This window comes from Acomys russatus, chromosome 29 (assembly GCF_903995435.1).
Source record: "Acomys russatus chromosome 29, mAcoRus1.1, whole genome shotgun sequence".
Taxonomy (NCBI): Eukaryota; Metazoa; Chordata; class Mammalia; order Rodentia; family Muridae; genus Acomys; species Acomys russatus.
Window position 1 is genome coordinate 16,899,971 of NC_067165.1, and position 26,983 is coordinate 16,926,953.

General features: G+C 43.7%; 1 protein-coding gene across 1 annotated transcript in view; it reads right to left on the bottom strand.

Annotated features, from left to right (window-relative positions):
• Positions 1-13,505, bottom strand: part of Rlf (RLF zinc finger) — a 63,316-nt gene extending 49,811 nt beyond the window's left edge. Inside the window, exon 1 of the mRNA XM_051172018.1 lies at positions 13,239-13,505. Within this exon, the coding sequence (XP_051027975.1) occupies positions 13,239-13,481 (243 nt within the window). The 5' untranslated portion in view covers positions 13,482-13,505. The remainder of the gene's footprint in view (positions 1-13,238) is intronic.
• Between the last annotated feature and the right edge of the window lie 13,478 nt (positions 13,506-26,983).

Here is a 26,983-nt window from a genome sequence, read left to right on the forward strand (position 1 = left end):
ATAAAATAACTAAAATTTAACTTGGGAAAAAAAAAGAGAGAAATTACGTAGCTGGAGTGGTACACTCTGGTAATCCCAGAAGATTAAAGGCAAAACAGGATTACTGCAACTTTAAAGTCAGCCTGGTCTCCATAGCAATTCAAGCCAAGAAAGAAGAGTAACATTAAAAAGTCATGGTAAAAAGCACAAAACTAGAATGCTTGGTTTGTTTGTATGATAAAATTCAGAAAGCTTAGCATGCTTTGGCATGTGTTTTATGGCTGAGCTACATCCACAGCCCCAGTGGGAGTTACTCTACTTATGCTATTGTCCCCTAAGGACAAGCTGGTTGGAAGGTAGATAAATAAAAACACTTGGCCACCAAACACTGACTATTGCTCTACTGCAAATGCAATATGAACATGTGTTTAATGTCATCTTCTCCACTAGAAAATTGACTCACAAGAGGGTTCTATGGAGCCTTGACCGGAATCCGTCTTGGCCTCAAACCCATCCCCCAAAAGAGAGGGCTCTATGGACTGTACTTTTGTTAAAGAACATGCTAAATTGTTTTCAAAGTATAATAAGGCAGTTTTTCAAATATGTATTTGGTCAGTTGGAAAATGCCATCTACTTCAGGAAATTTGGTAGGTTTGATGGAGGGCCACATGCCTTTAATCCCAGTACTGAGAACAAAGAGGCAGACATATCTCGAGTCCCACGGCAGGCAGAATACATACTGACACCCTGTCTAAAATAAAATATATACAAAAACCTATAGTGAATTGATGGTCAGCCTGAAACACAGGTCTTAGTGCGAGCAAGATGGTTTAGTAGGTAAAAGTGCTTGTCATTTAGGCTGATAACTTGAGTTTGGTCCCCGAGACCTACATTGTAGATGAACACTGACTCATGAAAGCTGTCCTCTGATTCCACATAAGTGCTATGGTGTACACACACACTCTTAATAGAAATGTAATTAAAAAATTATAGTAAGTTTTGGCTGACAAGTAGATAACTTCCAAAGTTCTTTTTTACTTTAAACATAAAATTCTACAATTATGGTAACATGGCTTTATTTTTCCCCAGGGACATGAATTTCTGTAGGTTATACATTCAAATAATTTTTATATGTGAATACTTCAATATAATGAAACACACAGTTAGGCATCATAATGCATGCCTATAGTGCCAGCACTAGGGAAGGCAAGAGGATCATGAGTCTGCTTGAGCTAAGTAGAACCTGTTTCAAAAAACCAAAAGTAGGAAAAAGAAACACATAATTTAAAAATAAGCAGATAGCCAAGCTTAAGGGGGAAAAAAGCTTTATCCAGAATAATCTATGAGGCTGGAGAGGTGGCTAAAAGCAAGGTTGCTCTTGTAGAGGACCTGAGTCACATGGTCCTAACACCCACTCTCGGGCTTCTCTTGGATTCTACAAAACCCCACACCAGAGACAGGAGTTTCTGTGTCGCCTTGGCTGTCCTGAACTCCATCTGTAGACGAAACCCCGGTAATCCTAGCAGCGGGGAAGTGGAGACACAGGAATATTAAGAGTTCAAAGTTTAAGACCAACTTGTGCTACATAAGACCCTGTCTCAAAAACAAAACAAACAAGCCCTTTTGAGCCGCTGACAGCAGTACATGCTCATCATAACCTCAAAATGTAGAGGCAGAAAGGAGTAGCAAGTTCTAGAACAGCCTGAGCTATACAGCAAAATCACGAAATTAATATACTGGGTACTTATCTTTTATCCAAAGCAATGATAAAGGCAATGGCATCGGGTCCTAAGCACCTATGCCCGCAGCAATCTATTACCTCTAACTCTAGGTATCAATACAGACCTGCAGAACCGTTGAAGGTCAATAGGTATTGGAAGATTTTAAGTGCAAACTCCTAACATCAACAAAGGTACATACACATGCTCTCCAGCTCACCACAATGAAACAATAGGCCCATCCAAGCATGATCTTTTCTCCACACTTACTACTGTTAAAGTAACAGTTGCATTTACAAGTCCTTCCAAACAGAAATCAAGATTTCACTACAAAGAAACGCCAAATTAAAAGAGTAAGCATACCAACTTATGTAAACAAGCAATCTTAGTTAAATTAGTAGTAAGGCTTCCACTGGGATAGGCGTTTACTCTAGAGGTGTAAATGATAACTCATCCAGGGCACAAATATAATATTAATACTTATAGTTAAATACTATCCTTTAAAAAAGTCTCATCCCTGGGGCGCGGGGGATGTAGGTGAATTGGCAGAGGGCTTGTCTTTCCCGCAAATGGCTCTGGGTTTGATCTCTAGTAGCACACAAAACAGGCTTAGTAGCTGACTACTATAATGCTAGCTATCTAGACTCAGGTAAGAAAACTGAGTCTGAGGCCAGCCTGGGCTACAAAATGAGTTCCAGGTTAGCTTGGATTAGAGTGAGAGGGGTCATCATCTCTTTTATACATTTCTGGTTTGGCACTATAATTTATATGATTTATTAATATAGTACATAAGATTGATATTTGGGCCCAGTAGTACAAGAGTGCAATCAATCCTAGGTAGGTTGGAAGACTGCAAAGTTTTAAGAATAGAACAGGTTACAGAGTAAGTTCAAGGCCAGTTGAGCGATGTTACTGAGATCCAGTTTCAAAATAAATAGTGTAAAGTCTAGGGATACACAGTTCAAAGTTAGTGACAAAGAGACTGCCTAGCTTGTGGGAAGGCCCATGTTCAATCTCTACTGTCACCACATATACACAAAGATACATTTGATTACTTTGGTAATGATACAATAGACAAATGTTTGGAGATGACTTAAATCCAAAGTCACGTATACATCCCTTCAGTGGCACTCTATGTCCCTGTTTGCAAAGCCAACAAACATCACAAAGTAAGAAAACTGGGTAAAGGAAAGTCTAGGTCTTTCTAGTTATTCATCCATGGCTTAATGTTCCCAGAGCTTAGCAGCATTGATACATAAAAGACAAATGTCTCCAGGCTGGGTGAGATGACACACACCTTTAACCCCAGCACCTCGGATGCAAAGACTAAAGTGGTTTGAATAAAAATGCCCCCAAAGACTAATAAGATTAGGTGGTGTGGCCCTGTTGAAGAAGGTGTGCAACTGGGGGTTAGCTTTCTTGAGGTTTTAAAGCTCACACCAGGCCAGTCTCCCTCATTCTCTGGCTGCTGCTTGTGGTTCAGAGGTAAGCGCTCAGCTACTGCTCCAGTGACAAGCCTGCCTGCCACCATACCCCCTACCATGGTAATCATGGACTCACCTTCCAAAACAGTAATCAAGCCCCAATTAAATGCTTTATTCTTTAAGTTGTCTTGGTCATGGTGTCTCTTCACAGCAACAGAACAGTAACTAAGAGACCAAACATTTCTTTAGAAAAAAAAAGACAAATGTCTCACAGCCACAATCTATGACCACACTATATCACACTTCCCAAAAGCTTCAGCAGACTGTGCCTTAACTCTTTAGGACATATTCTCCTTTGCTTTTGCTGTTATGTGTTTGCTTTGTTTTGAAGACAGGGCTCTATGTGACATGGGCTAGACTCTCTATCTAGCTAAGGCTGGTCTTGAACTCCTGATTCTCCTGCTTCTACTTTACAGTAAAGCAATAAGACACTATACACTGCTATGTCTACTTCTTGATAACAAAGTATAGATTTTAAGATTAGAGAAGGTGTGATAACACTCACCTATAATCTCAACGCTAAGAAGTTAATAATCTGAGCCATAATAAATACTCTCTCTCACAACAAACACCTCAAGATTTACAGAGTAAATTTAACGATTAGGTAAAATTTAGTTTTAATGCCGTAAGTAACCTTTTAACAACATAAGTAGAATAAAAACAAAAGTCTCAGAAAGTTATATCTGACTTTTAGTCTCTAAATGCATGTGTGCAGACTCTTCTCTTCCCGCACATGAGACCTGCCCCTCAAAAACCAAAGGCAGGCAAAAGAAGGCCTCTGCAAGAGAAGCCAAGCACTTGGATCTGAATGAAAGCAAAGCATCTAATGAATTTATGTTGGGGATTTAAATAACCATATTTAAAGAGCTTCTCTGAAATATCTGTGATAACAACCAAAAAGCAACATAGACTGGTAGATTAAGGAGCTTCCACATGTGGAGACCCATACCTATAAGGCCAGCACTCAAGAGGTAGAAACAGGGGGATCAGAAGTTTCAAGGTCAGCAGCAGCTATCTCAAGAGTTCCAAGCCAATGTGGCTTACAATGAGACCTTTCTCAAACAAAAACAAACAAGATGGTGGCTTGGGAAATAGTCGTATGGGTGGGGACACCTACCATCAAGTCTGATAACCTAAATTCAATTAGATGGACCCCACCCAGTAGAAGAGAGAGGCACTCTGTCCTCTGACCTCTATAGGCCTATTCATCTTGTGCACACATACATACAATAATACCTAAGAAAATTTTAAGAAAAAATGTAAAACCAGCAATTACCATATTTACTGTACTCCCAATAAAGTGCTAGGAACTTCTATGAAGTTAACATCTCTGTGACACCTACATTCCAGCTGTGGAGTCAGGTCAGACAGTCAGTAACCTGAAGATAACTAGGAGGTGCGATTTTAGGTAAGATAGTCAGGGCTGAAGGTGGTGGCTCACACCTGCACACCTAGCACTGGGACAGCTGATAAGTTGCAAGATAGCCTGGGCTACATAGTGAGACCTGCTCCTCAAAACCAAAGACAGTTAAGTCTGGAAGAGGTGACAGACTTTGATTTGGTCTGAATGAAACAAAGCACCTAAGCTTTGGCAGTCTTCACAGTCTTAAAATTAGTAGTGCTTCCTATTTATTTGTAATTAACAATGCTCAGATAGTGGGGTGCACAGAATGAAACATGACAGCAGTGGTCTCAGAGAACAGCAGAAGCAGCAATGGTACCACAGCAGACACTGCAACCAGAGTTTCCGGTGCTTCGAGCATCACTTTGTTCAAGGTTTGGGTAGCACGGGCTACAAAGCTAGCTTCTGAGTAACTTGCCATGTAATTTCCATTCAGACATTTCCCAAGAGAAGGCAGCAGCAGAAGAAAAGCTAATGTGTTTGAAATTGGTTGTTTGCAGGCCAAGGAGAGGCTTTAACAAGCAAAAGCACCTGCCACAAGCCTGACAACCTGAGTTCACTGTGGGAGGAAAGCTGACTCTCTCAAAGTTGTCCCCTCCTCCACACACACAAGAGTGATATGATGACAAGCCGGCATGCATACTCAGATATGTACACATTACACAAAAATGGAATATACACACAATAATTAAAGCTTTAAAATATATCTGTGGTTCTGAGGATAGAATGTGGCATGCTAGACAAATTTTGTTCTAGTTATACCCTCAGCCTGATTTTTTCTTAATATATTGAAAATATTAAGCCCAGGGCTGGATTGCTTAGTGGTTAAGAACACTGGCTGCTCTTCCAGAGGACCCACGTTCAATTCCCAACACCCACATGGCAGCTCACAAGTGTTTAAAACTGCAGTTGCAGGGGATTCCAACACCCTCACACAGATACCCACGCAGGTGAAACATTAATGCACATTAAAAAAAAAAAACAAAAAACCAGTAAATTAAAAAAGAAAATATTAAGCCCAAGAATCGTCATGGTCACCAAGCTCTCCCATCTCAGCATCTCTGCACTGTTGTCCTATGCGTTTGCTAACTCAACTCTTCCGCAATACTAAAATGCTTTTCATAATATCTGTCCATCCTCACTAACAATGTGTACAGTGAAATGGGTGCGTTATATAAATACAGGTTAAGGGTAAATCCCTTAGGAAGCAGTCAAAGTCTTCTACCTAGTTCTTTTCTTTTTTTTGTGCTTTACCAAAGTTTTTTTTTAATAATTTAATTAAATTTTTTACATGTACACTTCTATTATTACACATGTATAAAATAAACTACATACAGCAAGAAGAACCATGAAATAATCAGGAATTATATTAATGTTACATTCATAGTGTTTTGGCTATTTGTATTTGGCAACCTTGAAGAAAACATATTTCCTATCTTGGTGAGTTTAAAATTCTGAATTTAAATCAATAGCTATCGTATCTCATCTCTATCAACTTAAAACATCTATCTAGACCTAGAAACATCTTAACCACTAAACAACTAAGCTTAACTGTAGAACTAAACTATCTGGTCTTGAACCCCATCAGAGACTTGAGAAGGAATAAAATTAAAACCTGAAGCCAGGCATCGTGGCGCACGCTTTTTAATCCCAGCACTCGGGAGGCAGAGGCAGGAGGATTGCTGTGAGTTCGAGGCTAGCCTGGTCTACAAAGCGAGTCCAGGACAGCCAAGATAACATAGAGAAACCCTGTCTCGAGAAAAACAAACAAACAAAAAACACCCCACCAAACAACAACAACAACAACAACAACAAACAAACCTGAGTAAACAGGAAGTGCAGGTTAGCAGCTTCCAAAGTGGGGGGAAGAGAAAAAAAGACAGACAGTTTGCTGCCTGAACAGTTACCCAAAACTCTCTATAACATTGGAACATCATCTTCAGCCTTCTGGCTCAGTACATCTGACAGACATAACTGTGAGGCAGGAACTACTGAGGACTTATCTGTCTTGGCAGAGTTTGGCTAGCGACTCTGCATGCATAAAACCTTGCCCATTTTTAGGCAGAATTCTGTCTACATACCCAGTTTTTTTTTTTAGTTTATTTATTTATTATGTATACAGTGTTCTGCCTGCATGTACACCTGCAGGCTAGAAGAGGTCACCAGCTCTCATTATAGATGGTTGTGAGCCATCACGTGGTTGCTGGGAATTGAATTCAGGACCTTTGGAAGGACAGCCGGTGCTCTTAACCTCTGAGCCATCTCTCCAGCCCCCTACTTACCCAAGACAGGTGTCTCTTTTAAAGTTCTTGTCTCAGGCCGGGCAGTGGCGCACACCTTCAATCCCAGCACTTGGGAGGCAGAGGCAGGTGGATCTCTGTGAGTTTGAGGCCAGCTTGGTCTACCAAAGTGAAACCTTGTCTCAAAAAAATAAAGAAAAAAGAAAAAGTTCTTGTCTCTTTCAAATACCGTGCAATTCCTACACTATAGCCCATTCAACTTATTATTTGAGGTGGGAGGTAGGAGCAGAAGACGGCTTAGCAAGCAGTCAAGAGAGCTCCTGGTTCTCTCAAAGGGCAGCAAGCTGTACCTGGTAACTCTAACTCTGGCTCCAGGGCAGGATCTAACGTCATCCTCTAGCCGCCCTGGACACACACATGCATTCAAGAACACACACAGAAACACACACTACAACAAACTTCCCCAAGACAGGGTTTCTCTGTGTAGCCTTGGCTGTCCCGGACTCACTTTGTAGATCAGGCTGCCCTCAAACTCATAGAGATCGACCTGCCCCTGCCTCCCCACTGGTGGGATCAAAGGCACCACCATGCCTGGCTAGGACAAATCTTTTTAAAATGTTTATATGTCAGCATTGTACTACTTATTAAATACAAAGCACAAAAGGAGACTTGGGTGCCGTGGGTGCTCATGCAGTAAGCCCAGCACTCTGGAGGGTGAAGCAATAGGACTGTTGGGGCAATGGTGGTGGCACACTCAGAAGGCAAAGGCAAGTGTGGCTAGCCTGCTCTACATAGTAGACCCTGTTTTAAAGGGGGGCGGGAATAACAGAGTAAGATACTCTCTACAGGGAATTTTTAAAATGCAAACCATAGTTAAGGGCAATCAGAAAGCAAGAAATTAGTAAAAATATGCTACAAATAAGAGGAAGTCAACTAAAACATTGACAGCAAGAAAATGACAGCTGATACTATATACAAAGTGTCAAACAAAAACAGGAAGGGCTCAGTAGTAAATACTTGCCAAGCACTGAGGCCACTGGGTTAAAAAACAAACAAACAAACAAACAAACCCAACTTCCTGTGTTAGTCCACACCTGCACCCCTAGCATTTGAGGAGCAGGAAGAAGGATCTCGTTAAAGACCAGCTGGCTTACACAGTCCTAAAGCTGGTATATACAGGTGTATAGCAGTGACCCTGCCTTAAAAAGCCAATCCTGCAGGGGGCGCACGCCTGTAATGCCAGCACTCTGGGAGGCAGAGGCAGAGGCACTCTGTGAGTTTGAGGCCAGCCTGGTCTACAAAGCCAGCCCGCCCTGCAGGATGATTTGAGACATACTCCTATTATCCCAATACTCCATCACCACTACATAATGAGTTTAGATGTAGATTTTGTTTTGTTTTGTTGAGACAGATTCTTACATAGCCCTGGCTGACCTGGCTGAGTGCACCACATGCAGTTTAGTGGGTTCTGGGTATTGAAACCAGGGCTTCATGCATGCTAAGAAGGCATGTTTTTGTTTTGTTTTGCTTTTTGTTTTTTAAAAGATAGTCTTAGCCCTCACAATGTATTTACTTAGAATATAATAAATATATTACCATTCAAATTGCAAATGAGCAAATTGAGTAACAAAACCAAAACAAAGCCTAAGTTCATAGAGCTAATTTAAATGAAGTCAGAATGGCAGTCCTCTCCATTTTTTTGGTTAGTCAAAAATATCAAATGGAAAAGTCCCCAAATAATAATGTATTAATTTATATATGGTACATGATTGAAGTAGCGTGATGAAATCTTGGGTCACCTATTTCTGTCCCACTAGGGACATAAATATCCCTCTGTCCAAAATATCCAAATAGCTAGTATATGCTACAATGTTACTGAGTAGCCAGCTCAGCTATTATAGAGCTTGTGTTCAAATGATCTTTACGGAATAGCTTCAAGCTAGTAAGCAAGCCATAAGAAGCCCATCTTTCAATTGGTTTTATCTTTTAGGCACTTTGTCATCTCACATATTTACAGAAAGGATACACACTAAGGTATCTTGAGAAAGAACAACATTCATATACCCTCCAGTACAGCATACTGTTGTAATTGTTCTGTTCTGTGGTAAGATGTTACTGTGTCTGACTTATAAAGCAAGCCTATTTATTGTTCGTATTAGCGGGAGCTGAGGTGGGAGCATATCCCAGGGTGAATTTGTTGGAGGCCAGTGAACTGCTTTGGAGCGTTGTGGGCTCTGGGGAATGAACTCAGGTTATCAGGGTTTGCAGCAATTGATTTTACTCTCTGAGCCATCTCACCTGCCTCATGGGTAAACACAGGAGTGAGGGTGTGGTGGGTGGAAGATAGGAGACAACAGCATGCAAAGAGTTTTTTCACAGTACCTATAAGTTCAGACATCTAGGACAGTCTTAGAATGTATACTCTGCCCACAGAGAGCTAATTATTATTATATGGTCTATTTGATTCAGAATCCTTTTACTCAACAACTAATCCAGAAAGATATATGCAGTACTTATTGTAACCATTAAAAATCTATGAAGTTGAACTGAGTACAGTGATACAAGCCTTTATTTCCAGCACTTGTGTGACAGAAGCAGGCATATCAGTTCCAGGATAGCGTGCTCTCGTAGCCAATTTGAGGTCAGCCTCAGACTCTGTCTTAAAAAAGAAAACTAACAACAAGAACAAACAAACATATAAGCAAACAAACAAAAATGCCTGCAATGTTACTGTAAATCTAAAAGTGTGTAACATGTTTACTCATAAAATTACTTTGGTAATTCTCTTATTCTTACAGTCTCTTCCTACTAATTTCATGTATGCTAAATGTAAGTTTAATTAAAAAGCCTTCAGAACTTGTGCTGCATATAGAGCCACCAGTTCTAAGACTTTCAAAATATTTTTAAATTTTCATTCATGCCTTCATTTGAGGGGCACGCTAGAGTATGCATGTGGAAGTCAGAGGACAACCTGACAACTCTGCCTTCTACCATGTGGGTTTCAAGGGTCAATCCCAGGTCATCAGGCTTGGCAGCAAGCATTTTTATCCACTGAATTACCTTGAAAACCCAGACTGAGGATTTTGGTTTCATAAATATAGCAAAACAAACAAACAAATAAACAAACACCAACCAAAAAAAAAAAAAAATCCCCAACAAAACAAAAACATCACCAGTAACAAGAGTAGCATTAATCTATTTTTCTGCTTGTTTTCCTACGTAGCCCTGGCTGTCTTTGAACTCAGTGATCATCCACCTGCCTCTGTCTCCCGAGTGCTAGGATTAATGGTGTGCACCACCACCGCCTGGCTCACATGAATCTTTTTTAAAAGTTACTTAAAAAAAAAAAAAACATTTATGTGCAGATGTGTGGTATCATGGAGACCAAGGAACAATTTTTAGGGATTGGTTCCCCTTCTCCAAATGGAGGTTGAAGGCTGGCCTATCGTCCTTGCTTGCTCTACACCACACCCGGAGACAGGGTCTCTGATGAGCCTCCCTGAAACTGGAGAGATAGCTCAGTGGTTACGGGCACTGGCTGCTCTTCCAGAAGACCTCACCAGGGTTCAATTCCCAGCACCCACATGTTAGCTCACAAGTGTCTGTAACAACAGTTCCAGGTGCTCTGGCACCTTTATACAGATATACATGCAGGAAAAACACCAAGGACACATAAAAATAGTAAATCTTAAAAAACAAAACAGAGTTCCTATTTTCACATAGTCTGGATAGCCAATCTCCTCAGGGGCACTCTTGTCTCTACTTCCCTGAAGGTGGAATTTCAGGTAAGACACCACACTCACTAGGCTTTTAAGACACTTTGGATAGACATACGATTTATTTATTTAGATGGGTCTCACTATGTAACTAGCTGTCCTGGATATACACACTAGGTAGACTAGGCTGTCTAGGAACTCTCAGAGATCCACCCATCTGCATCCTTAGTGCTGGAATTAAAGGCCTGATAGACATATTTAGTATATGGTAACAACATGTTACAATTGTTGGTTCAATTTAAGTCTTTTGTTTTTGAGACAGGGTTTCTCTGTGTAGCCTTGGCTGTCCTTGAACTCACAGCGATCTACCTGCCTCTGCTTCCCTGAGTGCTGGGTTAAAGGGATGTGCCACCATGTTGCCTTCAATTTAAGTCTTTAGAACAATATTTCTTTTCTTCTCTTTTTGAGACAGGGTCTCACTGTGTAGACCTTGATGATCTGGAACTTACCCCACAAGCCAGGCTGGCCTTAAACTCAGGCCGCTTGCCCCTACCTCTGCCTCTGGAATGATAGGATTAAAGGTATGTACAATACCCAGGCTAGGATGACTTGAAATTAAAGGCACGTTTTTTGCCACCAGTGTCTGGCTTTGGTTCCCCACTTGAAAAGCAGGAAATCCTTACAAACCCCAGCTCTCAGGACGCAGTGGCAGATGGAGTTCAAGGCCAGCTTGGTCTACAGAGCAAGTTCAGGATAACCTGGGCCACAGAGGGGGGAAAAGTGGAACCAAGAAAGCTATTCAACCAACCTAATTAATGGTCCAATTTTTCAGGAATACTTATGTACACAGTATATTCTGACACAATCCAATCTGACTGGCTACATTCACTCTTGTCTTTGCTGGTAAATAATTTAAGCTTCAAAGCTCTATTCAAAATCCACAGTTGTTTCCTTACCCCACTCTCCCATCGCTGTCTGTACTCCTCAGCTCTACCTCCATCACCCTAGGCGAGTCATTTACAGCCTTAAAGTCAGAAGGTCTACCCTATTCAAAGGGCTTCCCCCAGTTCTCAGCACCCAGTATTTATTTTCTGTCATTCTCACTAGGATGTGCCATGATGTCTCCTCACACTCTCTTGTTTTACATTTTTCCTCATCACTACCAAAACTGCACTGATTAATACCGTCGTTTCCCTTTGTGGGGTTGTGTGAAATGTGGATTTGAGAAAGGAATGCCACACTGTAGCCTAGCCAGGTAGCCTATTATGAAGCCCAGGATGTCCTTGAACTTGCATAGACCTTCCTGCCTCAGTGCTGGGACTACAGGTATGCACCACCATGCTTTGCAAATACTGACATCCCATCACGGCTAAGTACTGGGTCTTATTCACGTTTCCTCAACACTTGATTAAACGTCTGGCACCATGCTAAGGGTTGGCAAAAAGTTGTGGAATAAATGCCTGTCCTAAAACAAGAATGATCATTACTAGTAAAACAGACAACAATGGAAATGCTGAAGAGTATACACACAAGAACTGGAATAATCTAATGTATCCAGAAAAGGTTAGCAGAGATGAAATTCCAAAGAGCGGGACACGACGAAACTCAACAGAGATAACTTTAATTCTTCCCAGGACCAACTGAACGAATTGGTCACTACCCCAACTACAACCTTGTAACTCCACAATTTTCCAGCACTCAACAGCTCATTAAGAGTGCACGTACCAACGTACTTTGATTATTTTGTATTCTCTAAGGTACACCAAATGAGGAGCAAAGGGATGACTGAAACCTGATAGTGCAAGTACCAGAAGCACAAACAATAACGGCAAGCGCTTACACTTGTAAAGCCCTTGAAAACATGGGGGAAAATGGCAGTGTGATCACGGAGACCAAACTTAAAAACACATCCGTCAGCATGTAGCCCCATAGATTGGGACGTGCACAGAAACGATCAATCACCCGACTGCCAAAAGAGGCTAGTCTATACATCTCTCTCCCAATCGCTTCTACTCAAAGACTAATCTCCACCGTAAGGCTCATCAGCTCCATTTCCAGTAGTACAATCCGCAAATGAATACAAAACAGGTCAAAGAACGGCACAAACATATCTCTTCACACCCGCGCCAAAGTGGCAAAAACAAAAACCAATCAACCAACCGACCGACCAACCGGCTCAGTAATTCCGAATCAGAAAGCTCTAGACGCCATCCAAAACCAACCGTCGTATCTTAGGGAAGCCAAAAGATGCTGACTCCAAAGATAGGTCTCTGGCCCTAGCCCACCTCTCCCGATTATTCAGAAAACCAACCAACCAACCAACCAACCAAACCCAGGCTTTTCCAGTTTGGAGACCCGCACACTACTCAAAAAACATCTCCCTGCAAGAATCTGGCAATCAATCCCTCAGGGGGGCAGTGGCGCTCTAGCCACCCGGCCAGGACCTAGGCAACGGCGACAGGGCACAGCCCTTCCAGGGAGCTCTCTGAGCTCTCAGTACCGCCCAGCGCAACCCGCCCCGGCAGCGACTGAAGTCGGGGTTAAGGTAAAGCTGGGCCTACCCGGCCCGGGGGCGCGGCGGAGACACGGGGGTGGCGCTTTCCCCTTCTAGCTCCGGGCTGCTGAAGCGGACCCGGGGCCTCTTCCCCGGGCCTCGCCACCCCTCCACCCCAAGGCCAGCTAAGCCCGCCGCCCCTCACCTGGCAGAAGCTCCGGCAGTAGTTCAAAGATGAGACCTCGGACACCTCCTGCTCCCTCAGCTCAGTCTCCAGCTGCCAGAGACACGGTCGCAGGCCCGGAGCCCCCGGCGCCGGAGATGCAGGGCGATGACCCCGAGCCATGGACTCAGTCTCGGTTCCGGCTCCGGCTCCCACAACCGCCGGAGCCTCAGCCACGGCCCCGGCCCCGGCGGCGGCGGTGGCGTCTCCCTTTCCGTCCGCCATCTTCCCACGGCCCAGCAGCGCGTAGGCAACCAAACCACGTGACTCCGCCTGGCCCCGCCCCCCCGAACGCCCGTGATGGTGATGCACTGCCTGGCGACGCTGGCGCCAACTTTATTCCGTCACTAGGACGCCCAATGTTGGTCCTCTCGGAAGTCTCTACCATAGCCGCCCTAGCAACAGCCTAGCAACGACGAGGTTCCAGCGGCCCAGGGATCTTAAGAGAGTCGTGGAGCATTTAGGGCCTAGACACAATCGAGATAAGAGAGAGATGTCAGCCGAGCTGCGGATTGAAGAACGAGGGAAAGGTAGCCCAGAAAGAAGATGGAGAAAAGCATCCTCGGTGGGAGGAAAAGAAAGATTGTTAGGCAGAACTGAAAACAAACTCAACGGAACTTGGTTTATAATGGATATGACATTACTGTTTACTAGAAAAAGGTTCAGCCAAAACATACGGCATTGAGATGATTCTACTAAAAAAGGGGGGAAAATGCTCTTTTTGTTTAGCTTTAGTTTTAGTTTTTTGTTGTTTTTCAAGACAGGTTTCCTTGTAGCTCTAGCTGTCCTGGAACTCACACTGTAAACTCAAAGATTCACGTGCCTCTGCTTCTGTTGAGATTAAAGGCTTGTAGAGGCAGGCTGGATCTGTGTGAGTTCGAGGCCATCCTGGTCTACAGAGCAAGTGCCAGGACAGCCAAGGCTACAAAGAGAAACCCTGTCTCGAAAAACAAAAAAACGGAAAAGCCTTTGTAATCCCAGCACTTGAGAGGCGGAGACAGGAGGATCATGAGTTCCAAGTCTTGGTGGTGGGAGGGGGATAAAGGGGGAGGGGCAAGAAAGAAATGTAAAGAATAACAGAATAACAAAAGAAAAGGGAGAATGGTAAGGCAGGTATGGCTGGAGCCAAGGAGGATTTATGATGCAAAAGGAACCGGGGGATTTGCAAGAGAACAATTCTTGAGAAGGCCAGAGAAGGAAACATCCAGAACGCAAGAGGCTTACTCTAGTATACAAACAAGGGATATAATAGTTTCAACTGGGGGTGCAGGGGGGGCGGAGGGGAGGGTGGAGTCTATATGGGGTCTAGATGAGGGGAAATGTATGATTTGGTAATGGGAGATTTGAGAGTCATGGCCTAACTGTTGTTTTCTCCCCCATGAAATATGAGTCATTATGCTGATTAGTTGTTTGTGAACTTTAATACAGAAACAGAGTCGCCCGGGAGGAGGTGACTCAGTTGAAAAATGCCTCCATCACACTGACCTGTAGGCATGTCTGTGGCAATTTCTGTTTGTTGATAGCTGTGGAATGGTCCAGACTGTCCTGGGTGGTACCACCCCTGGGCAGAAGTATAAGCAAGGTAGCTGAATATGAGCATGGAGGCCAATCAGTTATTAGGGCTCCTCCGTAGTTCCTGCTTCTAGAAGCTCCTGCTCCTGCCATGACACCCCTCCATAAGCATCTGGACCAGGGCCGTGTGAAGCCAGATAACCCCTTTCTTTTCTAAGTTGCTTTTGGTCACACCAATAAAAGGATAGTCATCAAGGCCAAACTGAGCTTCTGAGACAAAAACAAAACCTTGTTCAGGTTGTTTTCAGAGTGAGGTAGGAAAGAGCTCATACTAGACAGACACAGGAAGACTTTAGGGAGGTGCTGAATGCAATTCACTTGTTCAAGAAGTACTCATCAACAGTGTACTATGTGTCTGATTCTGCCCTATAGGACTAGTCCTGAGTTTTGCATCCTTTTTGTTCCCTGGAAGTTGCAGTGCAGTTCATTCATTTACACCTGTCTTTCATCATCTCCAGAGGCTTGGGTCCTGGAACCCTGGCTAGGGGTGGCCAGGGAATAAAGAAGAGATAGATGCACAGACAGACAGACAGACAGACAGACAGACAGACACAAAAGCTGGGGTCAGGTGGGCTTCTTAGAGGCTACCACTATCACTGCAACCTGGAACAGGAACATGTTTATGAGCTACAGCTCAGAGAGAGAGAGAGAGAGAGAGAGAGAGAGAGAGAGAGAGAGAGAGAGGCGCTAGCTGGTTTCTGTAGGTCTCTCTGTAGGTCAGCAGTCTCAGGGTAAAAAAAATCCAGGAGGAGGAAACTGGTCAGTTGCTAGCCTTTACATATACTGATCAATTGTTCATAAACACTTAGCCTCTCAAGAAAAACTTTCTTATTTCTCTTGAGCCTGGTCCTTATTGGTAACAAGTTTACTAATTTTCCATTGACCAATTGGTTGTGGGGTCCTTGGTAGGCTTTGCCTATGTCAAAAGATACATCTGCTCAGAGCATGCTCTACTCCCTATAATAGCTTATGTTATAAAAGGCAGTCCTGCTGGGTTGTGGTGGCACACACCTTTAATACCAGCACTCAGGAGGCAGAGGCAGGCAGATCTCTATGAGTTTGAGGCTAGCCTGGTCTACAGAGCTAGCTCCGGAATGGTCAAGACTACACAAAGAAAAACCAAAACCAAAAAATGAAAAAAAGAAAACAAAAAACAAACCAAACCAAACAAAAGAGGCAGTTCTCACAGCAAAACAGCCACCACTGTCTACATCAGAGAAGCTGCATCTGTTTCCAAGAGTACATCAGAATACCGTTGACACCCTTTCATAGAGAAAGTAGGGAGGGGTCATTACACCTACACTTGCAATTCCAGCTGCTCTTTTCAGCCATTTGTATGCAATTCTTCCCTAGTTGCACTTGGACTCGGAAGTATTAAGAGTGTATAGGCTGCGGGGATATTATGGGGAAACCATCATCTGTGCTGGGTGAAGACTGACTATCAGTGTGGCAGCTTTGAGGTCACTCATGCTCTTACATGTAGCCCTTCCCTCGTGCTTTGTAAGTAAGCCCCATAAAATCATTGGCTTCCCCAGGGTGAACTTTGGTGGAATTGTTCTTTGGTTTGTTACTGGGATCTTACGAGGAGGGGGTGGATGTTGTTTAATGTCTCCCTAGAGAGGGAATTCTCCCAACATCCTAGTTCTGTTAGAAGAGATAGCTGGACGGACATGAGCAGATGTGGGGAAGGCGTCCGCCTCTTTTGCAGTTAGAGACCAGCTGATAGAGTAGGCAGAGACTTAGACGTGCACTAATTCAGGAAACTACAACTATTTCTTGGTTGCTAGCTGGGTCTTCTGTGGGCTGAAATAACCCTTTGACACTTGACATCATTAAAGCTACAAATAGGTTCTTCCTGTCAGATCAGAAATAAAGGCCCCATGGACACTTTCCCAGTGACCATACAAGACAACTAAAGAACATCCTGATAAGGAGAAAATAGAAAAGAAACACAAGGACACCGTGACCTTTGGTGCATACTCAGTGGAGTGTGGCGTGAAGATGGTCCTCAAAAAGAGGAAAGTGACTACGATCTCACCAGAGGAGCGGGTTGTAAGAGACGCCCTAAAAACCCATAATGCAGAACCCGAGTAGCTGCTCCTCTCTCTCCCTTCGGCCAGCCTGCTTCACATTTGCCTGGAGTGGACTTTGCTTTGCTAAAGAAACTTCTCTTAAAGTTTGTGTCTCGGCTGAATTATTTCCTTAAGGAGAAGACGAGAAGAGAGGAGAAACATGTTCCACGGTTCTCCTTTGGTTGAAGCTAGGTATTTCTCAGTACACTAGTATTAACTCTTTGAAGACAAGAGCCCAGCCCAGGCAGGATCACCCTTAATCAGAGCACTCAGAGGGCAGAGGCAAGTGGATCTCTGTGAGTTTGAGTTCAGATGAGTCTCTATACATCACGTTCCAGGTTAGCCAAGATTACATGGTGAGACCCTATCTTTTAAAGTAAAGTGGTGGGTGGTAGGCAGCTCACTGATATGGTGCTATTGTTCTTTATTAATCTGAAAAAAAAAATCACTGGATTAATCTATCCTTTGAATGGCCTGGCAAATAGCCCTAGCACCAATTCTAAACAGACCATTCAACCTGCCCATGTCTGTTAGTCAATTTATGTCAGTATCACAATTTCCTGAGTTAACTTATAAAGAGAAAAGGCTCTTTTGTCTTCTAGTCACAGAGTTTCAATCCATAACAGATTAGTCATATGGCTAGCATATCTCGGTAGGGAATTTACAGTTTAATAAAACCTCTCATTTCATAGCCTAGAAACAAAAATGGAGAAGATGGTCCAGGTTTCAAAATCCCGTTCTAAGGCACATTCTCAAAGACCAGAAGACCTCCCAAGACCTTTCTAATGCATCTGAAATTGCTGAGCTGGGGATTAAGCCATGGGCTAGTGGGGGATGCTTGAGCTCCATAGTGGAACATGGCCATGCTTGTCTGCATGGAGTCCTGGACTTGGGAGCATTTGTGCTGGCCAAGCACGAGGCTGTGAACTCCTTGTCATTGTTCTGCGTCTGAGAAAAGAAGCATTGTGTCCCTAAGCAGCAATGCTGAGCCTGTGTCCCTTTCTCCTCTGAAGGTAGACATAGCAGCATGCAGAGCAGAGGAAGTGCTATGACATCTAATGAGACATATACCTGTCGGAAGTGTCCAGATGCATAGGAAGTAATTGGCAAGTGCTATCACTGCCACTTCTCCAAGCTTAGGTCCGAGAGGGTGACTTCAGTTCCTCCTTATTTTGGGCTGGCCACACAGAACGCCCACTATGGCAGTCATCTGTTTTCAGAACTTTGCCCTGTGCATGAAAAAGTGATCAAGGGGAACTATCCATATCCATCATTAAAGAAGCTGGTCAGGCTTCAGTTTGGGATTTCTCAAGTTCAAGAACTTGATTTGACCTATTATTGCTGCTGATCAAGTCACAAGAGTCCAATTTACTAATTGATCCTAAGGAAGTTATTGACATCCCTATAGGAAAATCAGCTTGGGGACAGAATTAGCACCAGGAGTTTCCTTAGGGAAGGCAGAGTAAGTGTGGAGGGAGCGACATAATCTCTGCAGTCATCCCTACACCCAGTCTGATGTGTTATAATCTCCCCTCCTCCTTAAAAAAAAGAGATTTATTTAGTATTATTATATGTTTTGTCTGCATGTAAGTCTGTGGACCACATATGTTCATGGTGCCAGCAGAGGCCATAAGAGGTTGTTGGACAGTTACTAGCGAATCAGGGTCTTCTACAAGAAAGAACAGCCAGTGCTCTTAGCCACTGAGCAATTTTTCCAGCCCTAAATATATTTTTCAAAAAATTATTTATGTAATGTGTGTGAGTGAGTGCATGCCATGTGTGTGAGGGTAGCCATGGGTGCCTGAAGAAGGTGGCAGATCCCCTGGAGCTGAAGTTACAGGCAGCTGTGAGTCACCAGACTTGAGCATTAGATTCTGAACTTAGGTCCTCTGAAAAAAAAACAGGACGTACTTTTAACTGCTCAGCCCCTTCTCTCTTCTCCTTGGCCAATCCTTGCTATTTATTTATTTATTTATTTATTTATTTATTTATTTATTTATTTATTTATTTTTAGGCAGTGTCTTGCTATGTAGGCAAGTACCCTTGAATTCTGGATACTCCCGTTTCTGCTTCCCAAATATGCAAGCATCTTGGAATGGGCAAGTTCTACCTCGATGTCCTAGGTGCTGGGATGACAGGCATGTGCCTTTATACCTAATTTTGTCAAGGTGGTTATTTTGTTATTTTGTGAATTCTTTTTGTTTTGTTTTTTTTTGCTTTTGTTTTTACCTCTCTGAGACTCAGTGCCCATTTTGATAATTAACTCTCCAAGGAGTAGGTGGTTAGCTTGGCCAAGGAGTTTATCCACACTGCCCCCTAGAGGAATTTGTTTTTAAGACAACAGACCCTGGGTCTAGGTATGCTTAAGAGTCTGTGAGCTATTTAAATACACTGGAGAGAAAGGTGCAGATCATCTCTGACATTGGCTGCATCATAGTAGTGGACCCCAGATAAAATGCTCGTGGGTCCAGGAAGAAGCTATACGTCAAATAAACAGATTTACAATCAACAAAGTGTTTGTGGGAGTTCCAGTTATTTCAGAGAATTAGGTGTTGGGGATGTGGTGGGGGGTAGGGGGCAGAGACACAGCCTGGTTGAAAGCTTACCAGAGTGTCACAGGAGCATGGAAGGGGCTATTCAGTACTTGGTAGGGTGGATGCTTGTTTTGTTTCTTAGCTTTTTTTTTTTTTTTTTTTTTTTGAGGTAGAGTTCCATGTAGCTCAGGATGGGCTCAGACTTACTATGTAGCTGAGGGTGTCCTCGAACATCCTCCCACTGCATCCTCCCAAGTGCTAGGATTACAGGCATGGGTGAGCTGTCTGAGTTATGCTGTGCTGGGATTCGAACCCAGAGCTTCACATACATGAGGCAAGTGTTCTACTAAATAAACTGCGATCCCAGCTCAGAACGTGGTGTGTTTTCAAGCTTTGCTAAACGTGTGTTAGGCTTGTGTCAGTTGTGGGTGGGGTCATGGATACTTCTGAACACAGGGTTGTAAAAATAAGATCAGATAATAGATTTGTGTGAAGTCCTAATATGATGCCCGATGCAAGACAATTGCTCAAGAAATAGCAACTGTTATTGCTGACAATGCAGCACCCTCTGTTTTCCTTTCTTATGGCCTGTGACAAAGAATCTGTAAACAAATATTATTTGTTCTCTAATACAGACATAAAGATGAGTTAGTACCAGAATATTTTCATCCTAAAAGAGAGCATACCTCTCACTTGCTTGTCAGGAACTTCTCAGTCACGAAGAGTTCGCTGTCTCTTGATAGGGCTGCTTCCAAACAAAATTTAACAAATATTACAGTCACGTTTTGTTTTTGTTTTTCTGAGTCAGGGTTCCTCTGGGTGGCCTCGGCTGTCCTGTGAATCATATGCTTACGTGGCTCTTCAGCCCTCCACTTTCCTAGCGTTACTGCTACCACCATCACTATTATTTGGCTTTAGAGACAGAAGGAGTCCTGCTAGGCTGCGCTGGCTGGTCTGAAACTTGCTACATAAAACAGGCTGGCCTTGAACTTGAGGCAGCCCTCCTACTTCTGGCTCCTGAGTGCTTGTGTTTTAAAACATTGTCCACACCCTCGATTCCTCCCTTCCCCCACACACTGCGGACTCCATCCAGGCTCCTTCATTGCTAGACAGGGATTCTGCCATTGAACTATCCCTTCATCAGAGACAGGCAGATCTCTTTGAGTTCGAGGCCACCCTGGTTTACAAAACAGTCCAGGACAGCCAGGCCTATACAGAGAAACCCTGTCTCAAAAAACCCAACTAAACCAAACCAAAAACATTTGTTTTAAATGAAGTGTGTGTGTGTGTGTGTGTGTGTGTGTGTGTATGTATGTATGTATGTGTGTGTGTATGTGTGTGTATGTATGTGTGTGTATGTGTGTATGTGTGTATGTATGTGTGTGTACGTGTGTATGTGTGTATATATGTGTGTGTATGTATATGTGTGTGTGTATGTATGTGTATGTGTGTGTATGTGTGTATGTATGTGTGTATATGTGTGTGTATGTGTGTATGTATGTGTGTGTATGTGTGTGTATGTGTGTATGTATGTGTGTGTATATGTGTGTGTATATATATGTGTGTGTATGTATATGTGTGTATGTATATGTGTGTGTATGTGTATGTGTGTATATGTATGTGTGTGTATGTATATGTGTGTGTATGTGTGTGTATGTGTGTATATGTGTATGTGTATGTATATGTGTGTGTGTGTCTCATTTAGTAACCAGGTGGTTGTTCTTGAACTCATCACTAGCTGTCTCAAGTCTTGGATCTTCAGTGAAACTGCTTCAGCCTGGAAGGCAGCTGAGATTACAGGCCTGTCCCCCTGGACCAGCTCCTTATTTATTTCGGGACAGGGGTCTTATGTGGCATGGCTGGCTTCCAATTTGCTCTGTAGCGCAGGAGTAGCCTTGGACTCCGTGTCATCCTCCTTTGACCTCTTGTGCCACCACACCCGTGTATGTGACGTTAGAGGTTTAAGCGAGGGCTTTGTGCATGCTAGGTAAGCACGCTGCCAGCTTCGCCACGTCCCAGTCCTGTCTCTGATCATGAACATGGGAAAAAAGCACTATACCTGTGTGGAAATGTCACAATGAAACCTTAGTATTTTATATGCTAATACAACTATTAATTTAAAAAAAATCTAAAGGTAGCCATGTGACTCGTATCTGTAATCTCATCCCTTGGGAAATTGAAGCAGGCAGACCAGGAATTCAAGGTTATTCCTCAACTATATTAATTCCAGGCCAGCATAGGCTACAGGAGACCTTGTCTCATATATGTTAGTAAATAAATAACTCAGCATGTAGCCACCTGACCTCGAATTTTGCAGTCCTGAAGGCTAGGATCAGGTGTGAGCCACCACACTGTATTTCTCTTCCTTTCCTCCCCCCCCCCTTCCTTTCTTCTGCCTGGTTTTTAGAGACCGAATGTCATGCAGTCCTGACTGCCTCTGCCTTCCAAGTACTGTGCATCCAAGCCTGTGTCAAAATCCCCAGTTTATACTGGTTTTTAAACTGGGTGATTAAAACCAGGGCTTCATTCATGTTATGCAAGTAAGCCACCAATTCCTAACCCAATTTCTTTCTGTTTTTCTTTTATCTTTGCTCTTTTTTTTTTTTTAATGGTGTCTCATATAGCCTCATACAATCTTGAATTTGCTACTTGGCAAAAGATAACCTTGCGCTCCTATTCCTCCTCGCTCTACCTCCTGAATATTTAGACTGCAGTCATTTCCCACCATACCTGGCCCACCCCTTCCTTCCTTCCTTCCTTCCTTCCGTCCTTCCCTCCTTCTTCCTTCCTTTCTCTCGCGTGTGTGTACATGGACACATACATACATACCATGGCAGATGTGTGGAGGGTCAGAAGAAATTGGGAGAGCTGCTTCTCCTTTTCCACCACATGGGTGCTGGGAATCTTTGGGTCATCAGGCTTAGTGGCAAGTGTCCTTACCAGCTGAGCCATCTCACCGACTTCTGTTCTATTTTTAGTGCGTGATGCATTCATATTATGGGAGAGGGAGAGAAGGGGAGGGGAGTGCCCCACTCAGTTTAGGTAGGGTTACTTATAGGAGCATAGGTAAGTGATTCTTCACATGAGCCTGGGCAGCTTACAAGTGGCTACATCACTGGAAAAAAAAAAAAGTACTTTCCTCCCCCAGCAACCATTACCTGCTTATATATTCCCAGAGACCAATGGGGCTTCATAAGCTCCTCGCTGTTCCATGATTGGTTGTTGATGGGCCCAATTTGTGCAGCTCACCACAGAGCCATATATATTCTTTGTTTGTTTGTTTGTTTGTTTGTTTTTTGAGACAGGGTTTCTCTGTGTATCCCTGGCTGTCCTGGAACTCACTCTGTAGACTAGACTAGCCTTGAACTCAGAGATCTGCCTGCCTTTGCCTTCCAAGTGCTGGAATCAAAGGCATGCGCCATCATGCCCAGGTCATATTCTTTTTTATAAAAATGTTTATTAGATGTATTCATTTTATTTTATGTACTAGTGTTTTACCTGCATGTACACACGTGCACCACTTTCGTGTTCAGTGCCTGTGGAGGTCAGAAGAAGGCATCCGATCCCCTGGGGCGGGACTTATGGATGATTGTGAACCACCATGTAGGTGCTGAGAATCGAACCCAGATCCTCTGTAAGAGCAGTAATGCTTTAACCATTGAGCCATCTCTCCAGCCCCATCATGTATACCCATAATGTTACACAGAAAAAGAAAGCACGCCCTGGCACCTACAGCTGTCTTAGTAGTTAGTGGCACAGTGGATACTAGCCTCACACGCACAACTTAGTAATGGTATTTAAGCATTCAATATAAACAAAATTTACAAAACATAAATGTCAGGTAAGCCCACTTTGTGATGATGAGCAGGCCACCTCATAATCACATCCAAAGACAAAACAATGCGACCTGGTCAGCTGGGGTGGCTCACCTCTATAATTTCAGCACTTAGGAGGCCAAGGCAAGACAGTCACTAAGAGTTCAAGGCCAGCTTAGGACTTCATAGTGAGTTACAGGCCAACCTAAGCTGCACAGCAAGATGCTGTCTAAAAAAAAAAAATTGTAACTTGCTGTCTTGGAATGCTGATATCTCTCCCTAGAACTTCAAATCCTAGTGGCCTTGACCATAAGCAGACTCTAGTGACATCCAACAGTGGGAAGATTTTGTCCTACATTTGATGTGCTCCTATCTAAATGAGAACATATTAACATTTTGAAATGCAGAAGTGAAGACAAGATACTAGTATTACATCAAATTTTACTGTTTAAAAAGACGTCTTTGTTCTCCTTTTTGCTTTTTGAGACAACCTCACAATGTAGCTCAGACATTTGAGCTAGCAGCAGCCCTCCCATCTGTCTTAGTCACTGTTCTATCGCTGTGAAGAGAAACCGTGACTACAGCTCTTATAAAGGAAAGCATTTAATTGGGGCTGGCTTATGGTTTCAGAGGCTTAGCCTGTTATCATCATGGTGAGAGCATGGCTGCAGGCATTGCAGGCATGGTGCTGGAGAAGTCGCTGAGAGCTGCATCCTGATGCAAAGACACACACACACACACACACACAGAGAGAGAGAGAGAGAGAGAGAGAGGAGAGAGGAGGAGAGAGAGAGAGAGAGAGAGGAGAGAGAGAGGAGAGGAGAGAGAGAGAGAGAGAGAGAGAGAAAAAGAGAGAGAAACAGAGAGAGAGAGAGAGAGAGAGAGAGAGAGAGAGAGAGAGAGAGACACTGAGACTATGCCTGCCTTTGAATTTTGAAACCTCACAGTCTCCGTCCCTGCCCCCAGTGACATACCTCTTCCAGCAAGGCCACAACTCATAACCCTCTCAAACAGACCCACTCCCTGGTGACTAAGCGTTCAAATGTGTGAGCCTATGGAATCCATTCTTACACAAACCAGCACATTCCACTCCCTGGCCTTTGTAGGCTTGTAGCCACATTATAACGCATAAATGGATTCAGTCTGACTACAAAAGTCCTCACAGCCTAATACAGTCTCAACATCGTTTAAAATTGCAAAGTTCAAAGTCTCTTCTGAGACTCATAGCAATCTAGTAATAGTAATGCCCTGTAAAATCAAAGTCAAAAAGCAGATCACATACTTCCAAGACACAATGGCACAGAATATACGTTGCCATTCCAAAAGGGAGGACAGGGGTCAGAATGAGGAAATACTGGACCAAAACAAGACCAGAAGCCAGGTGGGCAAACTCCAAACTCTGTATTTCCATGTCTGATACCAAAAGAGGTAATAAATGCTGTTAATCACAGCAGATCTCTGTGAGTTGGAGTCCAGCCTGGTCTACAAAGTGAGTTCCAGGCCATTGAGGGCTACATAATAAAATCCACTTGGCTCCCTGCATCCACATGGTAGCTTACACTTGCCTGTAATTCCAGCCCCAGGGGATCTCATTCTCTCTTCTGACATCTGTGGGTATGCATACAGTGCATATACACACACGTTAAAAAAAATCCTTAAAAAATCTTTTTAGATTATTTATTTGTTTTATTTTATGTATATGAGTATTTTGCTGGCGCATGAGTGCCCAGGGCCCACAGAGGTTAGAAGGGGGGCACTGGATGCCCTTGAACTAGAGTTATGCATGGCTGTGAATACCTGTGGGTGCTGGGAACCAAACCTGAGCCCTGAGTGCTCTGTAGGAGCATCAAGTGCTCCGAACCACCAAGCCATCTCTACAGCCCTGTACATTTTTTTATTTTTTGTTTTTGTTTTGTTTTTTTCAAGAGACAGGGTTTCTCTGTATAGCCTTGCCCGCCCTGGACACACTTTGTAGACCAGGCTGGTCTCGAACTCACAGCGATCCACCTGCCTCTGCCTCCTGAGTGCTGGGATTAAAGGCATGCACCACCACGCCCAGCCATAATTTTTTAAAATATATACTTTATTTTTATTGTCTGTGCATTGGTGTTACACCTGTATGTGTGCCTGTGTGAGAGTGTCAGAAGCTTTGGAACCGGAGCTGCTGACAGGTGTGAACTGCCATGTGGGTACTGAAATTCGAACCTGGGTTCTCTGGAAGAGCAGCCAGTGCTCTTAACCACGGAGCCACCTCTCCAGCCCCTGTACAAGTTTTAGGTCCTGGTCCTTAGGCAGAGAGAAGGGGGGTGCTGTAAGAGAGTGGATTGCTCAGTGGCCCGGCAGAGGATGTGAGGTAGTAAGAGGGACGTGGTCATTATACACGTATAAAATTGTAAGAGATTGAATTGCTTTTTAAAAGTTTCAGGCCTAGCTAGATGCAGTGGCTCATGCCTACATCCTAGCACTCCAGAGGCTGTAGTGGAGGATTGCCAACCTGGACCACACAGTGAGTTCCAGGCCGTCTTGGGTTACCGAGGGGGAGCTTGTCTCCAAAAGGGCCGGTGAGATGGCGCCATCATCCGGATTTGAGCACCCACAAGGTGAAAGCGTTGTGGAACATCCAGCAGAGAAGACCGCTCAGATATGAGTTTAAGCCAATAGAAAATCTTTATTAGCCGGCAAGCGACCTCGCTGAGTTTTTGCGACCTCGCTGAGTTTTTGCGACCCCAGTGTAGCCCCGAGCCTTTCTCAGTGCGACCTTTTAGCACAAAGAGCATGTCCTGGGCTGACATAACTTCAGTTAGCAGGAACAGAAACAGGACCACAGAAGCCAAAAAGCAAGGTTAGTACATTTAGAGACTTCCCAGAACTAAGGACTTTGATGGATTAGGTCTGGGTTTTCGTTTTGGTTAGTGGTGCTGTCTACATGCTGAGGTATATGGCCTGAATGGAAGGCTCATGTTGGAGTCAGCTGTGCTAAGGTGTGGGGCCTGTTCCAGAAAGGAGAGATCCAATCTCCAAACGTGGTTATCTCACCTCCACAGGAGTGCCATCACAAACAAATAACAAATACATCAAATAAATACATTTTTAAATAGACTTGGTGATTTGCCTGACTGTCTATCAAGACTCAGTCTTTTTTGGCTGGGGGAAAGGTGTTTCTGTTACTGTTTTGTCTTGCTTTGAATTTTGGAAACAGGGACTCATATAGCCCAGGCTGCCATCCAGCTTACTATGTAGCCAAGGATAACCCTGAAGTTCTGATCTTTCTCTGGCTACCTCCCCAGTGATAGGACAGCAGGTGTGTGCCACCATAGCCAGTTTATTGGGTGTGGGAGACAACTCAGTGCCATGTGTCTGCTAGGCAGCCACTCTGCCAGCTGAGCTACACCCTCAGGCCTGCCTTTGTTTATTTGCTTATTTTTTGAGACAAGGTCTTGTGTAGACCAGTCTGGACTCAAACCCACTTTGTAGATGAGGCTGTCATTAAACTTCCAATTCTTCCACCTCAACCTCTTAAGTGCTGAAATTACAGACTTGCTCCATTTGGCAGATGAAAGAAAGAAAGAAAACAATTACAGTCAGGCTTCACTCCCCACCTCCTGGAACCAGATCTGTAGACCAGGCTGTCCTTGAACCAGGCTTGGCCAGCTTGAGTTAAGCTTCACTTAAAGGTAGAAGTACACTCTGAGGAAAACCCATGTCAGTATTGGTGGGGTACGTTTTTACACAGG